General features: G+C 37.1%; 1 protein-coding gene across 3 annotated transcripts in view; it reads right to left on the bottom strand.

Annotated features, from left to right (window-relative positions):
• The window catches only part of Mast2 (microtubule associated serine/threonine kinase 2), a 117839-nt gene that overhangs the window by 68561 nt on the left and 21753 nt on the right, over positions 1–27525 (bottom strand). For all 3 annotated transcript variants that reach the window (XM_038332467.1, XM_038332469.1, XM_038332466.1), the window contains exon 3: positions 24396–24538. In XM_038332467.1, the coding sequence (XP_038188395.1) occupies positions 24396–24538 (143 nt within the window). The remainder of the gene's footprint in view (positions 1–24395; positions 24539–27525) is intronic.

Here is a 27525-nt window from a genome sequence, read left to right as displayed (position 1 = left end):
GAGAAACCCTGTCTCGAAAAACAAAAACCAAAAAAACAAACGAACAAAATTTCAAAGGCTCTCCATTTCAACTTAATTGCTAATGCTTAAAATGCGTTGTTTTGAAAGTGTACATTAAATAATTTGATTGTTAAAATCTATCTTTATTAGATAAAACACCCCAACTTTCTTCTTTTTATTACTCATTTCCTATACATTACATTCTTTGAAAATGTTTAATTATTTATTTTATGTCTCAATTACTATCAATTACCATATTCTTTGGTTTTTGTAATTTTTCATATTAATTGTTTTCAAAAAAGCTTTTGCAAAAAGTTTATATAACAGGCACGAAAACTATAAAAATTAATAAAATGGTAACAACAGTCAATATGAGCTCTTCATTCTTTCTTCTTAAAAGGAAAATCTCATAGATTGATTGCAATATGTTTCCTACTAAATGCAATCACCCTCCTAGTATGGATTCTAGGGATTCTTTGTACCAGTCTTTAATTGGTGATGAATTACAAAGGATTCATATCATTAGCATGAAGAATATAAAACAAGAGAGTAGTATGCTTTAAAATATTTTAGTCAAACATTTTAATACATAGAATACAAAACAAAAGATGATTATAAAACTAAGAAGATAGTTTAGTAAAGTACTTAGCATGCAAGCCTGAGAACCTAACTTCCCCAGGGACAATATAAAAAGCCAAATGATTAATAATTTATTATTAAAAGATCTAGTTATCTCAGCCTCTGTATTATAGACAGATCTCGGGGGCTTGCTGGTCTGCTAGCTTTATCTAATAGGGGAGTCCCAGTTCCCAGTGAGAGAACCTACCCCAAAAACAAGGTGGATCATTCTGAGAAGTCACATCTCCATGTTGATGCTCACTCTCATCCACATATGAAACCACATACATCTAACTTAAAACATGTAAGGTAAAAACTATGTGTCTGTAATACATAAAAAGACACCTCTATTAAGGATAATTCTAGCTAAGGTTTTATATACCCCTTAAAGGTTTTATATACAGATTATGAATATTTTCTCCCATGTGCATAATGTCAGTAAAGGACAGGTTGTTCCTTTGCTCTCTTTTCTGTAAAGAATCTTTTAAATTTGAAGCTGGGCAGTGGTGGCGTACATCTTTAATCCTAGCACTAGGGAGGCAGGGGCAGGTGGATCTCTGTGAGGTTGAACCTAGTTCTGGTCTATAGATAACTTGCTTTTCATGTTTAAAGTCCCAGTTCTTCCCAGTCCTCTTTTATAAAAATCTTCCCTAAAACACAAGTTTTCTCCAATAAAGTGTAACTGGGTATATAAACCACACTCAAGGACAGGCCCATGCCCAGGAGGAGTCAGCCAACACAAAACTCCATGTTTTGTTTTTGTTTGTTTGTTTTATCGTTTTCTGCCTTGTTCCATCTTGATTCTCCAGTTTGCTTTTTTTTGTTGTTGTGTTTTGTTTTTTGTTTTTGAAAGAGAAAATGAGAACATGAGGTTGCCTGGGTAGGGAAAGGGAGAACATGGAAGAAACTAGAGAAAGGGAAAGAATATGATTAAAATATATTACATTAAAAATGTTTAAATAGCCGGGCGGTGGTGGCGCACGCCTTTAATCCCAGCACTCGGGAGGCAGAGGCAGGCGGATCTCTGTGAGTTCGAGACCAGCCTGGTCTACAAGAGCTAGTTCCAGGACAGGCTCCAAAGCCACAGAGAAACCCTGTCTCGAAAAACCAAAAAAAAAAAAAAAAAAAAAAATGTTTAAAAAAAATTCCTCTCTATCCCCTGCAAGTCCAAGAATGGGTAAGTGGTATATCACGAAACTATTTCCTCACCTTGAATTTTACTTTTGATTTCAAGCAGGGTCTCATTAAATTGTCCCTGCTAAATAAACTTGAACCCACTCTGTGACATAGGCAGGCTTCAGATTTGCAATCCTCTGCCTCAATCTTCAAAATAGCTAGATTATAGACTTGAGTCATTAGAAGTAACTAGAACTATACTTCATTTGTTATATTTGTTTTGTTTTTGTTTTTGGAAACAGGGTTTCTTTGTGTAGCTTTGGAGCCTGTCCTGGAACTTGCTCTATAGACCAGAACTAGGTTCGACCTCACAGAGATCCACCTGCCCCTGCCTCCCTAGTGCTAGGATTAAAGATGTACGCCACCACTGCCCAGCTTCAAATTTAAAAGATTCTTTACAGAAAAGAGAGCAAAGGAACAACCTGTCCTGACATTATGCACATGGGAGAAAATATTCATAATCTGTATATCTGACAGAGTTACTATCCAAAGTACATAATGAACTCAACAACAAAACACCAAATGGTATTAGAATCTGAATTAAAATAAATACCACTTGGCCGGGCGGTGGTGGCGCACACCTTTAATCCCAGCACTCGGGAGGCAGAGGCAGACGGATCTCTGTGAGTTCGAGGCCAGCCTGGTCTACAAGAGCTAGTTCCAGGACAGGCTCCAAAGCCACAGAGAAACTCTGTCTCGAAAACCCAAAAAAAGAAAAAGAAAAAAGAAATAAATACCACTTGAAAAAGATATGATAGTTGCTTTTGTCAACTTGATACAATCCAGCATCATGTAGAAACTGAATCTCAATGAAGAACTGTCTAAATCAAGTTGACCTGTGGGAATGTCTGTGGAAAATTTTCTTGAGCCCATTAATCAATATGGAAAGAGTTAGCTTTCTGTGGTCTGTATCATTCCCTGAGTTTGGGTCCTGGACCAGTCAAAAAGTGAGCTAAGTAAAAACTACAGCTGTAGATGTAACTAACTTTTAAATTCCTGCCACTCTGGCTTCCCAGACATTATTAACTATCCTGGAACTGTTACCTAAAATAAATCCTTTCTTCCTGAAGATGCTTTTGGTCATGGTATTTTATCACAGCAGCATAAAACTAAAACAGAAGACTTACAAATGGACAACAAGTGCATGAGAAACTGCAATATTATCAGAGGCAAATAAAAACCATACTCTAGTCAATACATTACAAAAAAAAAGATAATAGTTGCTAGTAAGGATATAGAGAAAGGTGAAGACTTATATACTGTTCACATGAAAATAAATTAATACAGCCACTGGAAAACACTATGATGTTCCCTCTAAAAAATAATTAAAAGAACTACCACATGATCCAGCAATCCCATTTCTAGGTACATAGTATCCAAAAGATACAAAATCGGTATTTAAAAAAGGTATCTGCAGTCTGACGAGAATGACTTCAGCTGGTAAAAGCACAAGCCCAACTACATAATTTTAATACTGGAACTCATATAATAACCAAGATATACATCGAACCTAAGTATCAGTAAATAGAAAATGAACAAAGAAAAAGCAGTATTACACACACACACACACACACACTACATACAAAGAAATACTACTCAGCTATGAAAAGATAAAATACTGTCATTTGTGACAACATGAATGAATCAACAGATCATGATAATTGAAATAAACCAGATACTGAAACAGCAATTTCACACATATAGAACCTAAAATGCAAAGTTCATCAAGAAAAGAGAACAGTGGTTACTAGCGGTTGGAAAGGAGAGGGAAAAGAGATTGAGGTAGAGAGCAGTCAATGGATAAAGTTAGGAAAGGAGGAGTAACTGTTATATTCAACAGAAATAGTAGTCAATAATATAAAACAGTATGCAGTCAACAATATTCTGTTTTATAATTCAAGATAGCTCTGAAAATATTTTTAAGATTTATTTTACTTTTATATGTGTGTGCATGATCACTCATAGGCATATCTGAGAAGAGAGAACGCAGCATTGGACCCTGTGGAGCTAGAATTACAGGCAGCTGTGAATCACCTGATTTGGGAACCAAACCCCAGTCTCTGAAAAAGCAACAATTGCTCTTATCCACGGAGCCACTTGAGGATTTTAATTTTTCTATTAAAAAGAAATGATACATGTTTACGTAATAGATAACCTAGAGTGATTGTTATATAATGTATAAATGAAGGGATTTGGTTTTTTTGTTTTTAACAGGGTCTTTCTATGTAACCCTGGCTGTCCTGGAACTCGTTATGTAGACCAGAAATCCTCCTGCCTTTGTCTCCTGAGTGCTGGAATTAAATGCATGCACTGCATGCCTAGGTTATAATATATAAATGTACCAAACGTTAGGCTTCTTGTTTTGTTTTTTCCAGACAGGGTCTCACTAAATAGCTCTGGCTGTTCAGGAGCTCACTGAGCCTCTGCCTCCTGAGTGATGGGATTAAAGGTGTGTGACAACACATCAAGCACATTTGGTATTCTTTAAAGGTGCACAATTACAAACTACCAACTAAAAACTAAAATGTAAAATATTGTCAAATAATTGTTAGTTTATTAATAAAATATTAAATAATTATTAAGTTATATACTTTAAGACATTCTTAATCTTTTCACTCAAACTGTTGCCATGGAATTTTGTCTATTAAAATGTATGAGACATTCCTTCATATTATCTTTTGTATATGTATGAAATCTATTCCCTAAGACCTGAACACATGCATAAGTCTGTTAATATACCTAGAATGTTTTGGCATATGGAAGACAGAAGTGCCATTATACAAATTTGTACAAGGATATCAATTAGTCCCAAGTGCTCCAATTTTTAAAAGACATGCAGTATCAAACCTGTCATATGTGTAGGAGTATGGCTATCCCACTGGTCTGTCAGATATTGCTACACTACATAGTTCAACTGTTATAATCTGACAATGAATTTTTAAATTTTTTCTTCTTTTTATTTTTGTGTTACCTGTATACATGTCTTTATGAGGGTGTCAGGTCCCGTAAAACTGAGGTTACAGATAGCTGTGAGCTGTCATGTGGATGTGAGGTATTGAACCGAGCTCCTTTGAAAGATCAGCCAGTGTTCTCCAGACGCTGACAATAAATTTTTAAGCTGATAATGTAATGTCTATCCTATGTCTTTATTATTAATCAAAATTATAGGAGCTCCTCTTTTTTGTTTGTTTTTTAAGAGAGAGTTTCTCTCATCTCCTGCTGTCCTGGAACTCACTCAGTAGACCAGGTTGGCCTTGAACTCACAGAAATCTGCCTGCCTCTGCGTCCCTGAGTGCTAAGATTAAAGGCCTGTGCCACCACCACCTGGCTGTAGGAGCTCCGCTTAAGGATTAGCTCTTCCACGTAAACTGTCAAAATTATAAATCTACAAAGTTGTAGACTTAGACTAATATCATGCTCAATCAAGAGCTGACCATGAGAGAATTCATATAATTACAACAGAGAGTGCTTAGCAAAGAACATAGTGTTATTTATGTTATCTTCAATATGTATAACATGATTGTTTTTTATTACTTCCGACAGTGGGAAGGTCTGTGCATGCCACAAAGCACATGTGAAGGTCAGAGAACAAATTGCAGGAGTCGGTCTCTCTTGATATCATGCAAGACCTAGGACTGAACAAGTGTCCCTATATGATAAGACATTTCATTAGTACCTTTTAAGGTTTAAAAACTGTATTCCTTGATTTCTAATTTTATCTATTTCATGTGTGAGAGTATTTTGCTTGCATGTCTGTGTACTACACATATACCTGGTGTCCACAGAGGCCAGAAAAGGGCATCAAACCCATTAATAGTTATGATCTGCTATGTGGGTGCTGAGAACCAAACCTGGGTCCTCTGGAACAGTAGTTAATGCTCTTTATTACTAAGCCATGACTCCAGCTCAACATTCATTGCTTTATACTTTGATTTTCATAACGGATAATAGTATCTACCTTTCTTTTTATAAAGTCTCTGTCACGTTTTTATATTATAATTATGGTGGTTTCACAAAAAGTGGTAAGCAGGTAACTCTTCGAGTTTCTGAATGAACTTGTACAGTACATATTTGTTAAATCAGAAATATTCCCACAAACAAAATCATCTAGGCCTGGAGGCTTTTATTTAGGATTTTGGCCTCTGTTTTAGTGAGACCCATGATGCACTTCCTCTTCCTGTTCTTGTCCATACCATAGTTGTACTATCCTCATTTGCTACACTATGAATGTTTGCACCCCCTTCATGATTCGTGTTTGAGCTTAAAATCTAATGTGACAATATTATTAATTTGGATCTTTATTTTTTTTTGATATTCCAAGCAAATAGATTTGTTAATTTATTGGTTTTTCTTTTTTTTAATCTTTTTTTATTATTTTATTTATTTATTACGTATACAATATTCTGTCTGTGTGTATGCCTGTAGGCCAGAAGAGGGCACCAGACCCCATTACAAAGCCACCATGTGGTTGCTGGGAATTGAACTCATGACCTTTGGAAGAGCAGGCAATGCTCTTAACCTCTGAGCCATCTCTCCAGCCCTGGTTTTACTTTTTCCCCCTTTTCTTTCTTTTCTTTTTTCTTTTTTTTTTTATTTTTGTTTGTTTGTTTGTTTGTTTTTCGAGACAGGGTTTCTCTGTAGTTTTGGAGCCTGTCCTGGAACTAGCTCTTGTAGCCCAGGCCTCAAACTCACAGAGATCCGCCTGCCTCTGTGCTGGGATAAAGGTGTGCGCCTCTACCGCCCGGCTTAATTTGGATCTTTAGAGGTGAATAGATCACAGGGGATCCTGCCTTCGTAAGTGAGATTAATGCCTTTTTCAGAGGCCTCACTTGGCATATGGCCTTTTTGCCTTTCTAGATTCTGCTACACAAAGGTAAAACAAAATTGCCCTCACCAGACATAAAATGCCTGTGCATTCACCTTAGAATCTCCAAGATTCAAAATTGAGTAATGTTTTTTCTTTACAAATTACCCAGTTGGCAGTATTTTCTTATAACAGCATGAATGGAAAAGGATATTCAGAAAATATGCTTGGGTAGCATATTCCATTTTCCTATCATCGGAAATAATCGACATAAAATATTAGAAATAGGGATAGAGAGATGGCTCAGAGGTTAAGAACACTGGCTGGCCTTCCAGAGGTCCTGAGTTCAACTCCCAGCAACCACATGGTAGCTCAGAACCATCTGTAATGAGATCTGTTGCCCTCTTCTTGTATACAGGTATACATGCAGGATGAACACTATATATACAATATACAATAAAAAAAATCTTTAAAAAGACAGAAAATGTATACACAGAATGAATGAATGGAAACTGATCTTACTGATCTATTTTCCTTATCATTCCTTATACCATAAAGCCTACATTTCACACCCAAGACTCCAGATTATCACATTCTGTGCAAAAGTCTTTGGTACAAAAAAGAACTAAATTCTAGTAGAACAAGAAAACCTCTAATCTGGTAAGGACAGTAAAAGGAACAATAATTTCCCAATCATCCCTATCACAGGGAATATTACTAGAATGTTTGGAAAATAAACAAAAAAACCTACACAATCAGAAATCAGGGTTTATGCAAATAACCATAAATTCTCTGGTTCATTATCTTCTCTTAGAAACAAAGCCAGTAATATCTGACAATACAGTCTAACATCAAATGAAGCTCATTACAGTTTTCTTTGATCCATGTATTGTTACCATTACCTCAAAGTCTCTGTCTTGGTTATAATCTTCAATTAGTGTGCCAAACACCTATCCCTCTTAAAATAAGACAACAAAATTCTCTTAATTACTACATATCCCTTTTCAATTACTACTTCATCAAATGAAATGTTAGTCTCTAAAAACTATTGCTATACCCCTAACTCTAATATATTATATTATACTATTTGAAGAGTATCTGCAATTTTACTAACCACTGTAGGTCCTTCAAACTCATGCATTTGAGTACATCCTGTTGAGGATAATTCTGCCCAAAGAAACCAAACAAAGAAAATATTTTCTGATTACATTGAAAAACCAAAAGTCCAAGAACTATGTTCTGAAGTTATAGAAAAAGACAACACACATTTTCATTTACCATAAAATAAACTTCTGTTGGTATTACAGAAATTAAGCGATGCCATGCAGAAATCACTGCTTATATATGTATTATTCAGTATTTAACTAAACCCATAAAATATTTCCAAAGAAAGGATAAAGGCCAAGTGTCCAAAGCAATAACCACTATCCCCACAAGTAAATATGTAAGCAAGAGTCACAGGCTTATTCTTTATGTCCATGGTTACCAGTTAGTACAGGAAGGGTTGATTTGTAGTTTGATTTGGGAATCCCCCCTCCCTCACCCCGTGCCAGAGATTGAAACCCCCCCCCCCTAAACTACAGTCCATGTCAGGTCTATAAATTAAGCTGTTTCTGCCTGAGGGGGTTCCTTCCCTCATCTTTCCATAGGTTTTCTAAGGAAGTCTCAGTGTGCAATCTTGTATGTGTTTGTCACGTTGACTAAATACCTAAAAGAAGAAACAAAAACTTGATAAAGGAAAGATTTACTTTGTTCATGGTTTCAGAGACTTCAGCATCTGAGTAGAAAGGAAGACAAATGCCAGTATTAGTGGGCTCTCTTCTTCCTTATTTATTCCACTTAGGCTCCCAGGGTAGAAACTGGTGTCACCCATACTCAAGGTATATCATCCATCCATCCCTTTAACTAAACTCTTCTGGGAATACTACCCCCACTACTCCACTACACACACACTTCGAGGTGTGTTTACCAATCTCCTAGATCAGTGGTTCTCAACCTGTGGATCTGGGGGGGGTGCATGTCAAATGACCCTTTCACAGAGGGCATGTACAATATCCTACATACATATCAGGTATTTTACATTAAAAGGCTCTGTCTAGCAAGTCCAAGAATGGCAAACAGTGCCAACAGGTTTTGCAGTTTACCCTTCTCATCCTTGCTAAAAACAGATTACATTCCTAAAGCTAAACCACCAAGGTCTATTCCCCTATTTAACCACTTCCTCCTCCTAAAGCTAACCATGAAGGTCCAGCTATCAAAGTACTGAAGTCCAGCATTCAAAAGCCTCTTTTAGCTATCCTAATTAACATGTCCAATCAAAAAAACCAACTCATTCTAAGATGTAGTTTCCCCCTTTTCCTTTATAAACTGCTATTTGCCTATGGGCCACATCTGTCTCCTCTCTCCAGAGCAGCCCTAAGTCCCTCTGGGGTAAATATCCCCTCCCCCTCTTCCTTGTTCCTTTTCCCTTCTCCCTCCTCTGTCTCCAGTCTTTTTCTCTGATTCCTGGCCCTTTGTACCTCTAGGGCAAATAGAACATGGTGCTGAGAACTCTACCATCTTGAAAACCAAAAAATAAAAAATCCTAAGTAAATTTTAGCTGCAATAATGCTTCCCAATATGCCTTAAGAATTAATTACTTCTGAACAATGGCACTTTAAAAACTCTGGTTTCTAAGCAGTACAGGCAGAAAAGAGGAAAAGAGGGGACACAAATCACTTTTTAACTACACAATAAAAACTCTCAATTTAGAACCTGACATTAGAATCTCTATGCAAAGACGACTTTAAGGGGAAATATCTGATGTGGAAGAATGATGCTGAAAGTTAATAGAAAAATGTGTTTGGTTTATGGTGACTAGTCAGTTGACCTTTCAGAGTTCAAATAAAATTACTTCCAACAAAATGAACTGGGAAACCAGGCACTATAAAAGCACCTTCTTCAATTCACATACACACACAAAATTCCAGTGTCAAATGTCTCTCACTGCAGATACAAGTCTTATGGTAAAACATGACTTTCAGCCAGGCGGTGGTGGTGCACACCTTTAATCTCAGCAAAGACAAGCGAATCTCTGTGAGTTTCAGGCCAGCCTGGTCTACAAGAGCTAGTTCCAGGACAGTCAAGGATGTTTCTGTACTGCAAAAAGAAAGGGATTAAAGGTGTGCAATTCTATGTAAATGATCTTTTTAAAGTTATTGCAATTTTCTCCCAAAAGTTGGGAATCACTTAGTTATTTAATTGTTTCATTGGTCCCCTAAGTAGCCCTTGATGGCCTCAAACTCACATAAATACCTAGTGCAAGGATCAAAGGCTTGTGTGCCACCACAGTATCAGGTTATTCTCATCAACTCTACAAATCAGCATCTTTACAATATTGCTATCTTTACCATGATATACAATACATCTTTACTTCTATGTCTCATAACATTTCATAGTTTTCTTATAATGGGCATGATTCTTTGTAAAGGTCATTTTTTATATCGGGGAATTCTATTGTTAGTAATGATGACATATCTTCTATGTGTTTTTCTAACTGGCTACTGCTACTGTTAGTATATTAGAATACTAATTTTGACCTCATGTGTGGTAACTTTCCTCAGCTATTTATTTTGAAACCAGTCATGCCTCAAATTCACTACATCGATGAGACTGGCCATAAACTCTTGATCTTCCTGCCTCCACCTCCCCAGTGTTGGCATTACAGACTTGTGTCAACATGCCTGTCCTAAACTCCCCATTTTCTTTCTGAGAAAGGATGTCATGTATCCCAGACTGATTTCAAAGTCACTCTATAGCTAAGACACCCTGGACATCTGGCATCACTTCCTGATTACAGGCATGAGAAATCATGCCTAGTTTATATGTACTTGGATTCAAGCTTGGCCACATCCATGATTCAAAGGTATTCTACCAACTGAGCTATATATATTTAACCATAACCTAAACTTTTTATTTTAATAATTTTCAGTTAACTCCTTTGGCATTTCCAGCAAACAGCTACCTAAATGCATCTATTAGAATTTTTTTCTATTTTACTCAGTATTTATGCAATTTTTCACTTACACTGTCTTGAACTTTTAAAACTGAATAACAATGGTAAGAAATAATATTCTTTACTTCAGTGTTGTGCTTATTCATACATTCAGCAAATGCAGCTTTGTACTTGGCCTATATAGTATGGCCAACTGATTATCAGACAAAGCCTTCTCTTGGGAATACATCTACTATATTGCTTCCTCCAAGAAACCCAGTAGTAAAAGGTCATAGGATAAAAGCAGCTTGTACCTTGGTTGATCTTCTAGAGAACGTTTAGGTGGTTTCACAATTACCTTTGGTATGCTTAGGGACACAAACCTAAATCTTGCTTTGAAAGTTTTATTTCTTTGAATAACTGAACAAACTAAACTACTGCTTTTCAAACACTGCTTCAAAATGTATCAGTGCAGTCTTCTAGAAAATAACCTTAAGGTATGAAGGAAGGGAGGGAGGGAGGGAGGGGGAGGGGAGGAAGAGGGGGGAGGGGAGGAAGAGGGGGGAGGGGAGGGAAGGGGGAGAGGGGAGGGGAGGGGAGGGGGGGAGGGGAGGGGAGGGGAGGAAAGGAAAGAAAGAAAATATCTATTTAGCTATTAAAAACAAAACAAACCACCCTCCAGCTATGTAATCTGACAGCTTGGTACTTTTTTTTTGTCATTAGACAAAAATAGAATCAAAAGAAAGAGATTCAATAAACAAAGTAGCAGATCCTGGAGAATGCCTTAGTCAGTAGAGGGGGAAAAAAAAGGAGCCTTGATTTAACATACAACAGGCCAAACAAACAACCCTAAAATCCACCACCAGAGGAATAGGATTCTATTTGTGAATCCCAGCAACGAAAAAGAATACATAAATATTAGGAAACACAAGCAGGCATGCTTGTGGGACCAATCATTCCTCACTAGCAGTTACACTTGCATATGGACCACTACTTATGACGGTCTTCTAAATACTTCTTAAATTAAGTTTTCAAAATTGTCCTGAGACATCAACTGACAAATCACCGAATTAACTGCTGTAGGAGACAATGGAACCCACAGGGGTGCACTGCGCGATGATTTTTGAACTGGACAATTGCTGAAGAACTCAGTGGATGTTCCTCTTGGCTTTTAAGTGTTTTCAATACAAAAATATTAATAAAAGGCACAATCATGAGGCTGGAAAGATGGACCAGTGGTTAAGAACACTTACTGGTCCGTCAGAGGACTGGAATTTGGATCCTGGCACTCCATCTGGTGGTTCATAAATGCCTATAACTCCAGTTCGGAGGGATCTGATGCTTCTACCACCGCACAATAACACACATGCACACACACACACACACACACACACACACACACACACACACACTTCCTCTCTCTCTTAATAAAAAAGTATAATCATAACTAAAATAACATTTGTTTCAACTGAAAATTTAAGTTTATTAATCCTATCCTACACATATTCTTTCTGAACACACTAAGGAAATCAAACTAAAATAAATTCACAGGAATTAAGAGGACTTAATGTGCTTTTGGGGGGGTGGAGGGATGACTTTACAAATGTCAAATAAGCCAAACTAATATTGTTTTTTACAACTAGATCATCATAAGTTGGTTAACTAGCTATGATTTATACTGGAACCGTCATTGTGTCAATTCTCAAAAACATAAGTGATGAGCTTTGTTCTTTACAAATAAGAACAGGGTAAAATGATCTGATTTACAGCATATGATAAACATCACCAAATTTGAAAGAATTTGACAAGTTACTTCAATCCTAAAGGTATTCATTAAAATTCAAAGTTGTCTGCCAGTCTCTGTATTTCCTCTCATTCTTAGATACCTTATTTGCCTTTTCAAATATTTTCCAAATATTTAGGAACTGAGGAAACAGAGAACAGGTAGACATAGAAATAGACAGGCAGACATAAATTGATTACATATGCAAAATAAAGATTTATAAAAGTTCTTAATATTTTATACAGAATCAAATGTTACACACACACACACACACATGACTTCATCATGGGGTAGAGACAAGCATAATGATCAGAAGCAGAATGTTTACATATCTAATGTTCAAAATTAGGTTTGTATCCTACATAGGTTTGATTTAATTGATTCACTCATTATTTAATTCAATGCAAGTAAGCCCAAGCAGCATTTTTCTACCAAAAGTAATAATAGCTAAGCAAGGTATAATAATACTCCCTGTAATTCCAGCTATTCAGGAGGCTTGAGAAAAGAGGATCACTTGAGCTCAAAGTTGGAAGACCAACCTGAGCAACACAGCAAGACCCCATTTCAAAACAAAACGAACAAAAAGTAAATAGAGTAACAAGGTCTTAACAAAAATTCTCTAATCTTAAGTATATATGACAGAATAAAGAATTTACTGACATCCCCTACCCCATGCACTGAATATAATTGAACAATCTGATACATCTTCAAAAGGCACTAATAGTATTTTTTTAAGGCTTTCTTTGACTCACCTGTAACCCTCTCCTTCTCAGAATACTGGAATCATCCATATCAAAGATCAGACACAAAGAAAAAAAAGCCACTCCCCAGACACCAACAATTAGTGCCTTATTACTGCTGGGTAAAGAGGTACAGTCCACTCAGCACAGCAGGTTATGCCCAGTAACCCACCACATTGCTAACCCAGCCAGCATCATGACGCAATTATCAGTTAATACTAAAAAATACAGAAAGCTCTCATTAAATCAAAGCAAAAACAGAGAAAATACTTGTCATTTGCTTTTCTTTTCCATACATAGCTTCCTTTGTTTGAAATTATCTTAAAAACCAAGAAAAGAACAAAGACCCCAGAAAAAGAAATTCCCGTCTTTGCTTTCCAGACTTCACTGCTCATTAAAGAGGTTTGGCAAACAAAACAAAAGTCTCCACCTACAGCTACTAAGCTTATAAAATCCGTGCCACGTCTTCCTTCCTGAAAATAAAACCGATCCACATCCATTTCTTAAAATAATTCTTCAGGAAAAAAACAAACAACAACAACAAAAAAAAAAACCCATGTTATTCTGCTGTTTGTTTTCAGACTCAAACTCATACAAAACCAGTTATTGTTTTGGCTAAGTCGGCAAAATTCCTTTCATCCTTTGTATAGACAAAGCAAATGTCAGATTCTTGCGATACTGTCACAGGCTCTTTTGTTGCTTTATCGCTAGATACGCAGATCTTCCTTTGGACAGTCCCGAAGCCTTTCTCCACCCCCAGAGAAGCTGGATCATTGCTAAGGTTGGTCTCACTGCTCTTTTATGTCATTGTGAGGAGAAAGTACACGTGTTATGAGTTCTGAGCACGGATGAATTCATTCATCTATTCATCGCTGACAGTGCTGCCACAGCAAATGCTCCCCATTCCTCCAGATGTCTAAAAGGACACAGCAAGCAAAAGCTTAGCTTCACCCAAGCTATAATAAGCTCAGAATTCTTTCTTTGGTCATTGCCTGCCATACTTAAAGTAGTTTAAGGATATCTACTCCTTAACTCAAGAATCAAAACACAGTTTTTTAAGATTTCAAGAGCAAAAAAGGTTAGCTCTTATGATGGGATTTTGTCATTTAAATATTCACAAATGTTTAAATTTTTAGCATTTTAGGAATGGTTAAAATCTTAGTAAACACTGGAAAATTGAAGTTGGTAATTTTTCTAATAAATCACAGGAAAATTTGTGAAAGTAGGACTACATAATCAATACACGATTAGTATATTATCTCCTAATTTTCAACCACTGTTCTTCAAACACACTGCAAAAATTATTAACCCCACAATGGATTCAAGAAATTAACCTAAATTTTCTATTTTGACAGAGAAAGAAAGGTATGTACAGGACACCTAAATCAGCCTTTTATATTCTCTAATACACAGCAAGCTATAGGGCAGATTCAGCATGTATCCCACAAGGAAGAAAAGCTCCCCTCCTATAGCTATAACAGCTGCAACCAAGCCTGGGGCTTAAAAGAAGTTCTATTTAAAAGATCTTTTTCTGATCCTCTGAGAAAATGACTACAGGAACAAGAGTTAGCCTCACTGCTGAAAATAGCACAGAAAAAAAGGATGCATCTCTTTCCTTTATCAGAAAAATTTAAATCCGTTACCACAACCAGTATAACTGTTCATTGTAAAAGCTAAATAAATCCAATCTCCTTTTTCCATCTCCTGCTTTAAACAACTAGATTGTATCTGTGGGAAAGACAAACAAGACATGAGGAGAAAGTTGATTTGCATAACATATGCAATATGGTATATTACTATCTGCAAAACTAGACTTTTAAAGCCATAGACTCTATCAAAATAACTTTATTAGCCAAAACATATATGAACAGAAATCAAGGAGGAATAATATCTAATTCATTCAAATCCAATTTGTAAAAATATTTTTAAACTATTTCTGGTAAGCTGTTCAGATCAACGATTCAAAACTCCTTTTCATTTACTAAAGAATCATTTACTATGCTAACTCTGGATAGAGATGGAAAAGACTATAAAGACCAATTACTAACAAACTTTTAAGTATATTTGAGAAAAGTTCAAATCCATAGTAAAGGCAAAGAGAAATAAGTAGTGGTCAAAAAACAAATTCTGTATCAAATACAAAACAAAGTGTACAGCGGTTAAGAGGAGTCAGTTCATTAAATTGGGAAAGCAGCAAAAAGACTTCCAAGGAAAATGCCATCGGATTACTGAAATTAATATTATAGAAATACCAGTGTTCGCTTACAACAGGATTTTATACTTAAAGCATGTGCAGAATTGAAAACCTTTCAACTGGGAATGGTGGCACAAATTTTTAATCCCATCTGCTCTCAGAAGGCAGTGTTTGAGGAGGGCAAGTCTACAGAGAGTTAGAAGCAAACCTGGACCACATAATGAAACCCTGTTTTCATTTAAAAAACAAAACAAACAAACAAAAAAGCAACTTCAACTCAGCACTATCAAAAACACTAATTAACAGATGTTTGGAATCTCCATCTTAAAGCCCCAATGCAGACTCTGCCCTCGGCACCCCAGCAGCATCTCCCCTGAAGTAGCCCTCTTCAAACTCTACCCAAGGCCAGGCAGTGGTGGCACACACCTTTAACCCCAGCACTCAGGAAGCAGAGGCCAGTCTGGTCTACAGAGCAAATTCCAAGACAGGCAGGCTCCAAAGCTACAGAGGGCCATTGAAATGATAAATATCAATTTTTTAAAAGGAAAGTCTTTTTTGAGACTATATGCCTATATGAGTTATGTGCACATTTATGCAGGTACCCACAAGGACCAGAAGTGTCAAATACCCTGTAATTAGTTACAAGTGTTTGTGAGCTGCCATATGAGTAATGGAAACCAAATCCAAATCTTCATCAGCAGGAACAGTTAAGCACTTTTAACCAATAAGCAGTCTCTCCAGCTCCTTTTAATTTTTTTATTAACATTTGTTTATTTGAGGAGGAGGGATATGCATGCAGTTGTCTGAATAGGTTATCTACTCTACCATATAGGTTCCAGGAATTAAACTTAGATCATTGTTAGGCTTGACAGCAAGCACCTCCATTTACTGAGTCATCTCATTGGTGCTTCTTTTCGAGTACTTGACCGGACAGAATGTACACTCTCCCCAAAATTTCCTTTTACAATTTGGATTATTTTTATTAATTATTTAATAACATTTTATTAAAACTTGTTTTTTTAAACTTTGCAACCTCCTAATACTCAGTATTAACATAGTATTTGTATTTAAAATATATTTATAGTATTTACTGATTAAACTGCAGAAAACTAAAGATGAGTTGTTAGAGAAGAAGAAACCCAAGACTGAATGCTATAAAAAAAAAAAAAAAAAAAGGTCAACAGTAAAACAAGCTTCATAAAGGCCCACTGCCAAAGAAGAACCCCTGAATGTACAGTTTTCAGGATGGTATCTTTTTAATAGCAGTTTAGGGAAAGGGTTCATGGGTAGTAGGAGCCAAAGTCCAGAAACGGTGAGTATGAGATGGGAAAACTAAGAGGAAAAAGAAACATCTAAGCCGGGCGGTGGTGGCGCACGCCTGTAGTCCCAGCACTCGGGAGGCAGAGGCAGGCGGATCTCTGAGTTCGAGGCCAGCCTGGTCTACAAGAGCTAGTTCCAGGACAGGCTCTAGAAACTACAGGGAAACCCTGTCTCGAAAAACCAAAAAAAAAAAAAAGAAACATCTAGACAACTTCCACTGAATTTTAATTATTAATTAATTTATTATTTTATGTGTATGAGTATTTTGCCTGAATGTACTATGTGCTCTATTTGCAATGCAGCATGATTAAAAAGAACCCAGATACTGGCGTTAATTAATAAGAGACAGATGCTGGGGTTCAACCTGAAGGTCAGAAAAGCAAAATAATCACTGGTTCTCACCTCTACCTCAGTTCAAAACAACAAATACTGCCTCCAGGAATCCTCAAAATGAGACTGTCTGAGAGCTGTCTCCTTCTGTCTTATATTCCTCTCTAGGGCTGGGAATAAAGACATGCACCACTACATCCCGATTTCTATGGCAAACTAGTGTGGCTACTAGGATTAAAGGTATGTGTCACCACTGCCTAGTCTATAAGGCTGACCAGTGGAGTTGTTTTACTCTCTGATCTTCAGGCAAGCTTTATTTATTAAAATACAAATGAAATATCACAACACTGCATGCTTGGTGATAGAAGAGGCTAAGAAGACATTGACGGATCCTCTAAAACCGGAGTTACAGGCAGCTATAAACCATGATGTGGAAACAGAACTCAGGTCCTCTGGAAGAAGAGACAATAATAAGCCATCTCTCCAGCCCTTGCACTGAACTCTTTCCTACCTTCACAACCAAACAAATAAATGTTGGGTAGAAGAGATAAGATCCAGAGCATGAACAGAGACAGAGGAGGAATATTTAAACAACTACAATTTTAATCTCACAGTAAAGGAGCCAAAGCTTCCAAATCATAGCAATTTATTCTGTGAAATAAGAAAATTATCAGATAGCACAAGAATATTGGAGGCAGAAAATAACTAAGAGAATTAGAAGGCAAAAATAAAAACAAGAAGATTTAGGTTAGTCAGGTAGTGCTGCTACTCACCTTTAATCCCAGCACTCAGAAGGCAGAGCCAAGCAGATCTCTCTGATTTTGAGGCCAGGCTGGTCTACAGACCAAGTTCCAGGACAGCTAGGCCTACACAAGAAACCCTTTCTCAAAAAATTAAAAAAAGGAAGGAAGAAAGAAAAAAGAAAACAGAATGACAATGATTACTAGTTAAAAAAAAATACTGAAATCTTAACATTTATCAAGATTTTATAGAACACAGTAAGTGACATCTCCCTACAACAGAAGGAGCCCATTAAAGAAACTAGAACTGATCAAAACTACAGAGGGCAAGTGACTGTGTGATACCCAGCTCCAACTACTATATCTACAATGTAACTCCTATATCTAAAGATCAAGCATTATTGCTTAAGAGCAGGTAAAAAGACTGTGAAAAAACAAGTTTGCTGTGAGATTTGTCTCCTAGAAATGTCAGAAAAGCTAAGCCCATGAAGTATTATCAACATTTCTGCCTAAACAAGGATGACATCAACAGTGCTCAACTATGTTCATAGCAGTATTATTTGTTTTTTTTTTTTTTGGGTTTTTTTTTTTTTTTTTTTTTTTTTTGGTTTTTCGAGACAGGGTTTCTCTGCAGCTTTTTTTTTTTTTTTTTTTTTTTTTTAGAGCCTGTCCTGGAACTAGCTCTTGTAGACCAGGCTGGCCTTGAACTCACAGAGATCCGCCTGCCTCTGCCTCCCGAGTGCTGGGATTAAAGGCGTGCGCCACCACCGCCCGGCTAGCAGTATTATTTGTAACAACCAGAAACAACCTAGATGCCCCTCACCCAAAGAATGAATAAAGGAAATGTGGTACATTTGCGCAATGAAGTATTACTCAGTGGTAAAAAAATAATGGCTCCCTGGCCAGTTCCTATAACCATACTGATGAATTTCTTGCATATCACCATAGAACCTCCACCTGACGATAGATGAAGAAAATGACAGAGCCCCACATTGGAGCACCGGACTGAGCTCCCAAGGTCCTGATGAGGAGCAGAAGGAGGGAGAACATGAGAAAGAAAGTCAGGACCGTGAGGGAACCTCCAGCTGGCGACAGATGGGGAAGGTGACTGAGCCCCACATTGGAGCACTGGACTGAGCTCCCAAGGTCCTGATGAGGAGCAGAAGGAGCGAGAACATGAGGGAGAAAGTCAGGAACGTGAGGGGTGCGTTCACTCATGGAGACGGCGGGACAGAACTAAAGGGAGATCACCAACTCCAGTTGGAATGGGACTGATGGATCATGCGACCAAACCCGTCTCTCTGAATGTGGCCAACAGCGGGGGCTGACTGAGAAGCAAAGGACATTGGCGCTGGGCTCTGATTCTTCTGCATGGACGGGCTCTGTGGGAGCCTTCTCAGCTTGGTCGATCACCTTCCTGGACCTGGGGGGAGTTGGGAGGACCTTGGACTTAGCATAGAGTGGGGAACCCTGATGGCTCCTTGGCCTTGAGAGGGAGGGAGGGGAGGTATGGGTGGAGGGAAGGGGAGGGAAGGGGGAGAAGGAGGGGCGGGAAGGGGGAGGAGGAGCGGAGGGAGGGGGAGGAGGAGGGAAGGAGATGGAAATTTTTAAATATAAAAAAAAATAAACCATGAGAAAGAAAAAAAATAAACCATGAGAATTAAAAAAAATAAAACAAATAAATAAATAAATAAATAAATAAATAAATAAATAAATAAATAAATAATGGCAACTTGAAATCTGCAGACAAATGGATAGATCTAGGAAAATCCATATTGAGTAAGTTAACTCAGATGAAGAAAGACAAATATAATACCTTGCAGCTCAATTAATAAAAGCCCAGAGAGAGATTGGGGTTCAACATGAAGGTCAGAAAAGCAAAGCAGCCAGTCGCTCGGTCTTACCTCTACCTCATTCAAAAAACAGTGATCCTACCTCCAGGAATCTCCAAATGAGACTGTCTGAGATCTGTCTCCTCCTGTTTGATAATCTTCTCTAGTTTGGAGATTAAAGGCATGCACCTGATTACTGTGGCAACTAGTTTGGCTATTGGATTTAAAGATATGTGTTATTGCTGCCTGGTCTGTAAGGCTGGCCAGTGGGGCTGCTTTACTTTCAGTCAGTTTTAGATTCCTCTGTTGAGAGTTCTCTGTTTAGGTCTGTACTCCATTTTTTTATTGGATTATGTGATCGTTTGGTGTCCAATTTCTTGAGTTCTTTGTATATTTTGGAGATCAGACCTCTGTCTGATGTGGGGTTAGTGAAGTTCTTTTCCCATTCTGTGGGCTGTCGTTTTGTCTTGTTGACCATATCCTTTGCTTTACAGAAGCTTTTCAGTTTCAGGAGGTCCCATTTATTAATTGTTTCTCTCAGTGTCTGTGCTGCTGGGGGTATATTTAGGAAGTGGTTCCCTTGCCAATGTGTTCAAGTACTTCCCACTTTTCCTTCTACAAGGTTCAGTGTGGCTGGCTTTTTGTTGAGGTCTTTGATCCATTTGGACTTGAGTTTTGTGCATGGTGATAAATCTGGGTCTGTTTTCATTCTTCTACATGTTGATATCCAGTTATGCCAGCACCACTTGTTAAATATGCTTTCTTTTTTCCATTTGCTATCTTTTGCTTCTTTATCAAAGATCAGGAGTTTGAAGATGTGTGGATCGATATCCGGGTCTTCTATTCAGTTCCATTGGTCCTCCTGTCTGTTCTTATGCCAATACCAGGCTGTTTTCAGTACTGTAGCTCTGTAGTAAAGTTTGAAGTCAGGGATTGTGATGCCTCTAGAAGTTCTTTTATTGTACAGGATTGTTTTGGCTATCCTGGGTTTTTTGCTTTTCAAAATGAAGTTGTTTACCGTTCTTTTGAGGTCTTTGAAGAATTTTGGTGGGCATTGTGTTGAATCTGTAGATTGCTTTTGGTAAGATTGACATTTTTACTATGTTAATTCTGCCTACCTAAGAGCATGGGATATCTTTCCACTTTCTGGTGTCTTCTTTAATTTCTTTCTTCAAAGATTTACAGTTCTTCTCATACAAGTCTTCCATTTGTTTGGTTAGAGTTACTCGAGATATTTTATGCTATTGTGATTCTGATTCTGATTTCTTTCCCAGCCTTTTTATCATCTGTGTATAGGAGAGCTACTGATTTTTTTTGAGTTAATCTTGTATCCTACTACATTGCTGAAAGTGTTTATGAGTTGTAGACGTTCCTTGATAGAATTTTTAGGATCGCTTATGTAAACTATCATATCATCAGCAAACAGTGAGAGTTTGACTTCTTCTTTTCCAATTTGTATCCCCCTGATCTTCCTTTGGTGTCTTAATGCTCTAGTTAGGACCTCAAGAACTATATAGAATAGATATGGAAAGAGTAGACAGCCTAAACAATCTTAAAATTCTGTACAATCAAGTACTTCTGAATGCATCACAATCTCTGACTTTAAAACTTCACTACAGAGCCACATTACTGTAAATATATTAAAAACGGATATGAAGATCAAAGGAACTGATATCAATCCACCTTGGATATGAATCCACATACCTACAAACAGCAGATATGTTACAAAGAAGCAAAACTGTGAAATGGAAAAGAATATTTAACCTGATTTTTTATTTTTAATTGTCCTGAAGCTGTAGTTTTTTGAGGCTACCTCTTTTTAAACCTGCCTTTTAGCTTTAATTAAAGCCAGGCCACATGGCAGGGGTTAGGACACAGGCTCCCTCTGTCTCCCAGCCTGCCATCACAAGCTCTGGTGGGCGTAGCTGCGCCAATTTTTAATTATCTTTTTTATTTTAACTTGTAATCATAAAATTAAGAGAATCCTGAATCCCCTCCTTTCTATTAGCTGACTCTAAGCTACTGACTGTGTGGAGTTAAATTTGTTCTCTAAACTTACTCTTGCTTGCCTTCTAGCCACAGATGGGTTAGATTTAACTGGCTACTGCGCCTGCACGTGGCACCTCAATCTCAGCAGTAACTTAGGTTATTCTTGGGCCAAAAGCCATATTACCTTCACTTTTTTTTTTTTTTAGCGGTTTAGCAAGTGATAAAAGTTGCATTTCTGCGACTATCAAGTTTATAGGCTCTAAATATCTGTATTTGTTTTTGCTCCATGTAACTTCCTTTAGATATCAACATATATAACTGAATACTCTTTTTTTATCCCAGATACATATAACATTATTTACAAAGTTTTACTCCCAATTTAAATTTTGTCCTGTTTCTCTACACTTTTTTAAATTTTATTCTCTGTTTTTGAGTGCTCCTACTCATGTATCCATCTGTGGTGCAATTTTCTCTCACAGGTTCCTCACATTCTCCTCCATACGTCTGATCACTTCTTACGTGTTTTTGGGGTTCGCAGATCAGCCCCACACTGGGCTCCATTATGTCGTGGTCCAATGGCAACCTGGACCATGGGTTATCTCTCTGGACCAGGGTGGAAGTGCAGGAATAAAGACACAACTCACATGGCTTTATCAAGAGGGAGATTCTCAGTGATCCCTCATGAGATCCTGAGTTCACAACCTGAAAATATTCCTCTTGTTTATTCTCCAAACAGCCTTATATATCAAAACATAAACTGAGGAGAAAGTTCATTAGCATTTTGTTTCCTAGGTAACCAGGTAAATTTAGTCACGTCCACTTCTACTTATGTCTACAGTTATGTCTTTCCTGCTCTGTATACTAGCTCTGTCACATAGGCCTGAATTAGCATCTCTATTCAGGCATCCTTCAAACTACAAAGGGGCATAACAACATCCTGAACCTTTGTTAGGGTAGCAACAGCCTGTCTGGAAGGCTACCTCAGGTGAGAACTATAGCTTGAAAGCCTGGCTGCCATACCATATAGAAATATGGGCCTACATGACTAACAAATTCTCGTTCAGATATTTTCAAATATATAAAAGCCAGAGCAGGAAGAACATTGAAATACATTTCAATATGCAATAGGAAAGCAGGAAGATGTTCACACAAACTAGCAAAGGTGCCACCAAACACAATTTCCAACTGGAAATTTTTAAGCATTGGAATAAAAAAAAGCTAGCCTGAAGTTATAGTAGGTAAGTAAATAAGGAAAGAAAAGCACCAGAGAAAATAAAAGGCAGAGTGCTAGGAGAAAATAATTAACTCTTCCCTTTAGGCATCTACTTGGGTCTGATTACAAAATCAGTGATATTAAAATCAGAAAACTGTTCAAACTCCTTCTATAAAATGCCACATATTGGGCTGTAGAGATGGCTCAGAAGCTAAGAGCACCTGTGCCTCTTTTAGAGGACAGCCTAGGTTGAGTTCCCAGAACTAACATAGTGATCAACAACCATCTATAATTCCAGTTCCAGGGGATCCAAAATCCTCTTCTGATTTCACTGTAATATCAGGCACACATGTTGTACCATATATATACATATCTATACATGCAAACATTTATACACCTAAAATAAAAACATCTAAAAATAAAAAATTCTAAATACTATATATTTACATATAACCCAACCACATTCCTCTATATACTTTAAATAAGCTCTAGATGGTTTATAATATCTATTGTACTATCAATGCTATGTAACTGCTTGTTACTGTAATGTCTGTAAAATAAAAACAAAAAATGTCTAAAATATAAAGCACAGATAAAACAATCAAAGCAAAAAGTACAAATGGTCAGATAAGAACTGGGTGTGCAACAGCTCATCACTTCACTCAAGTGGGTTGAGAGGAGTGTACTCAGCAAATTCAAGTTTAACATCTTAAAATTTTCTGAAATATTTTTACCCCATTTTCAATTAGCAGGATTCAAAACTCTTAAATTCAGAGAAGCAACTATAACAAGAATCAAGTCATGTAAAAAATTAAATGAAGTGATTAAAAGTACTCAGTTTTTAAAATGGGCAAAGAATTGAGACATTTCTTCAAAGATATACAATGTCCAATTACACATAAAAGATGATCAACATTGTTAGTTATTACAGAGATGAGATTCAAAATATCAAAAACATTTACCTGAATGAGTAAATTCAAAATGGCAGTCAAAAATGTAAAGAATGTAAAGAAACCAAAATTCTTCAAATGATTAAATATAGTTATCATATAAGCAGTAATTCCATGCCTATATGTATAGGAACACAAACACACATTCTCTCTCTCAGGCAAATAAAAACAAATGTTCACATAAAAATCATTACATCAACTTCCTAACAACATTATTCATAATTGCCAAAAGGTAGAAGCAGAGCAAGTATCCAGCAAATGATAATACACAAAATGATATATCTATACAAAAGAATTTAAGAAATAAAAATACTGACACATCCAATATGAATAACATTTAAAAGCCATTAGAAATGGGAAGAAAATACCAATCATAAAGGCCACATATCAGCCCAGAGGTGGTAGCGCACACTTGTAAACCCAGTACTCAGGAGGCAGAGGCAGGAGGGTTTCTCTGAGTTTATGGCCAATCTGATCTACAGGCAGAGCTCAGGGTTACACAGAGAAACAGTATCTTCAAAAACCAAAAGTTATAATCATAATTATTTTCTTGATAATCAGTACAAGTTACAAAGTAAGAGGTCTGAATATATTTAATAAAAATTCAATCTTATTCACTTGGAAAAGTTAGTAAAATCTTAAAAATGAAAACAGAACACATAACAATGTGATAAATGAGGACCAAGGATTCATTCCTAGAAGAACCCCAAATCTTTACTGAATAAATACTTACCAAACCAGCAGTAAGGGAAGGTGCAGACTGTCCAAGGGATTGATTTCTCATTCGAACCAGGTTTGACGCTTCTCCTGTAGACTGCCAAGTTACCTGTCCCACACTGCTGTGTACACTGCTGGACAAAGGGAGCAGCTGCTTACCTTCAAACACAAGGCAGAAAACATTGATGTAATTTTACGTTTTTAAATGAATTAAAAAATACAAATACAATCTTGTCAAGTGAACAAAAAATTTTGACACAAAGACAGGTACTTCCTTATCCATTTAGAATCTGAAAGAGCTAAATGTATTGATGAGAAGTGCAAGTAGGATACTGAAGCAAGTGGAGTAAATTCAGTTTTCAGTAACATTCAACCACCACACTAACCTCATACCTGAACCCTTAATCTAGCAGTCTTAAGAGTTTTCTAAGTACTTCTAACTACCCTACTCAAGTGCAATGAGTGATGCAGAAATAGTGTTCAAAACAAGCCTGAGCTGGGTGGTAATGGTACACGCAGAAGCAGGCAGATCACTGTGAGTTTGAGGCTAGCCTGGTCTACAAAGCAAGTTACAGGACAGCCAGGACTACACAAAAGGAAAAAAGAAATAAATGAAAGCCTGAGCCTTGTAATTTCAAACAGCAAACACTGAATCTATACTGTTCTTACCAGATTCCATGTGCACAGTCTAGGTTTATCAACTACATTAATTGTACTGAAATATATGTCAAAATAGACAGTAATGTGGAGACAAGAATTCAAGATCAACTTGGAATACACAGTAAGTGCCAAGCCAGTCAGAAGAAAACCATATTCGGGAGTAGGAAGGGCAAATAAATGAAAGTCACCTATGAAGACTTAGCACCCAGAAGTGCAATGATTTTGCAGCTGATATACCAGTCTCATTTCCCCCTTTTCTTCACATCCTTCATATTGTTGCTATCCAAAATCAATATGATTGTATGATTAATTTCCTTTAAAATACATCCAATGACTTACCAATGTTTAAAGAAGTTAATTTTTTTTTTATTATTCTAAAAAAAACTCCAAAATTCAGGTATCTTCTGGCCTCATTTCCTTTTCCTCATAATCTTCTCTCATTCAACTATACTGCTATGTCCTACACTTTCCATTGGCTTTATCCTGATTGCTCAGTTCACTTGAAATCTCTTCCTGCACCTGGCAAAATCTTATTTATTCAAAGTTTTCTTATTTTTGTTACAAACAAAAGATGATACCAATTCATTTGAATAGCAACCTGGTAAAATCAAATAAAGTTCAGAAGAAAAGATTCAGAACGACTACAGTGTCTGGCATGATGACATATATAGCTGTAATCCCAGCACTCAGGACGAGAAGGCAGAACAACTGTCTGAGGCCAAGCTGGGCTGACAGTGAGTCTGGAAGACAGTGTAAGCTACACAGCAAAGTCCGGTACAAAACAAACATCACAAACAAAACAAAACCACAATTTAAAAAGAATGACTTTATTTTGACACGATACTTGTTTTATATTCACTCCCCGACCACCCCCTCATACCCCACCCCAAGATAGGGTCTCTCTGTGTAGCCCTGGTGGTACTGGAACTTGTTCTGTAGGCCAGGCTGGCCTTGAACTCAGAGATTAGTCACCACTGCCTCCTGAGTGCTGGGATTAAAAGTGTGTACCACCACCCGGCATTATGCTCAACCTTTTTATAACTAGTCTGTTTTAGTTTTTTAAAACAAATATACTAAGAATTATCTTTCTTACCTCTTGTCAAACATCTTTTCCTAAAATATGTTTTCATAAAGTCTTTGATAAAAATAATAATAAAGTTAAGAACATGACTCAGTGGTAGAGTGCTTCCTTAGTTATCTGTGTGGCTTTGACTCAATCTCTAACATTAGAAACAGGATTCTCAAAATGTCTAAATGAGGATACTGTCTCGAGAAGGAGGGGTGCTAGATAAGCAATGTGGTTCATGCCTGTAATCCTAGCACTCAGGAGGCTAAAAGACTGTAGGATCACAAATTGAAGAGTATCTATTGTAGGTTATATACAAGGGAGATCCTATCTCACCATTAAAAGTGGGGAAGGAAAAAAAGGGGAAGGGAAGAAAGGTGGAAGGAAAGGGAGAAGAGGAAGGCGTGGCCAAGAGAGGTTTATACAAATTTAGGGAAAAAAGAAAAAGAACATTTGGGTACACACCAGTAAAGGCTTGAAATTTAAGCATCAAAAACTGTCGAGAATTTGATCAAAATAAATGCATAAAATGAAAGGGAAAATATGAACAAACAAAACTAGCTCTTCAGTGAAACAAGTAACACCCCATAAATGGAAAGTTCTGCTCAGTAAAGCATAGCAGAGTGACAGGTAGAGTATCGTTCATATCTAAAATGGCTAGCACGTATAAGCAAGACACTGAGTTAGATCCCCTCCACAAAAAGCAAGAATGAGCATGTTTTGATCTTTCTCCTTCAGAAACTACATAAAAAAGAGAATGAATAAAATATCAAAGACTGAAAGATATTAACTATAAAGGGACAAAATGATTATGGCAAGAACTAGCTAAATATAACTCTGAGAAACAGTATTTAAATAACATGAATAAAGCCTTGGCTTTAACTTTTGGCATAGTCCCCTACTCCACAACAGAAAAAATAAAATATAAACAAATGGATAAACAGTAATAAATAAATACATAAACAATAAATAAAGAGGGAAATTAAGTCTATAGGTGGAATATTACTAACAAACCTAGGAAAACAAAGATGCAAGCTATATAAGCACAAAGAAAGCTGCATTAAGAAAAGTATCAGTTAGCCAAGCATGGCATTGCACACTTTTAATCCCAGCACTCAAGAAGCAGAGGCAGGTGGATCTCTGTGAGGCTGAGGCCAGCCTGGTCTACAGAGTGAGTTCCAGGACAGCAGGGCTTGTTACATAGAGAAGCCCTGTCTAAAAGTATCAGCTTGAGCAGCAAAATCTTAGGTAACTGCAATACTGACAAATGAAAACACCTTGCATGGTAACACAGGCCTTTAATTCAAACACCTGGGAAGCAGAAGCAAACACAGCTATCTCCCTAAGTTCTGAGGCAATCCTGGTCTACACAGCAAGTCCCAGGCCAGCCAAGGATATACAGTGAGACACTCTCTCAAAA

The sequence above is a fragment of the Arvicola amphibius genome, chromosome 6 (assembly GCF_903992535.2).
Source record: "Arvicola amphibius chromosome 6, mArvAmp1.2, whole genome shotgun sequence".
Lineage (NCBI taxonomy): Eukaryota > Metazoa > Chordata > Mammalia > Rodentia > Cricetidae > Arvicola > Arvicola amphibius.
Note: the sequence above shows the minus strand (reverse complement) of the source record. Positions and strands in the feature narration are given on the sequence as shown.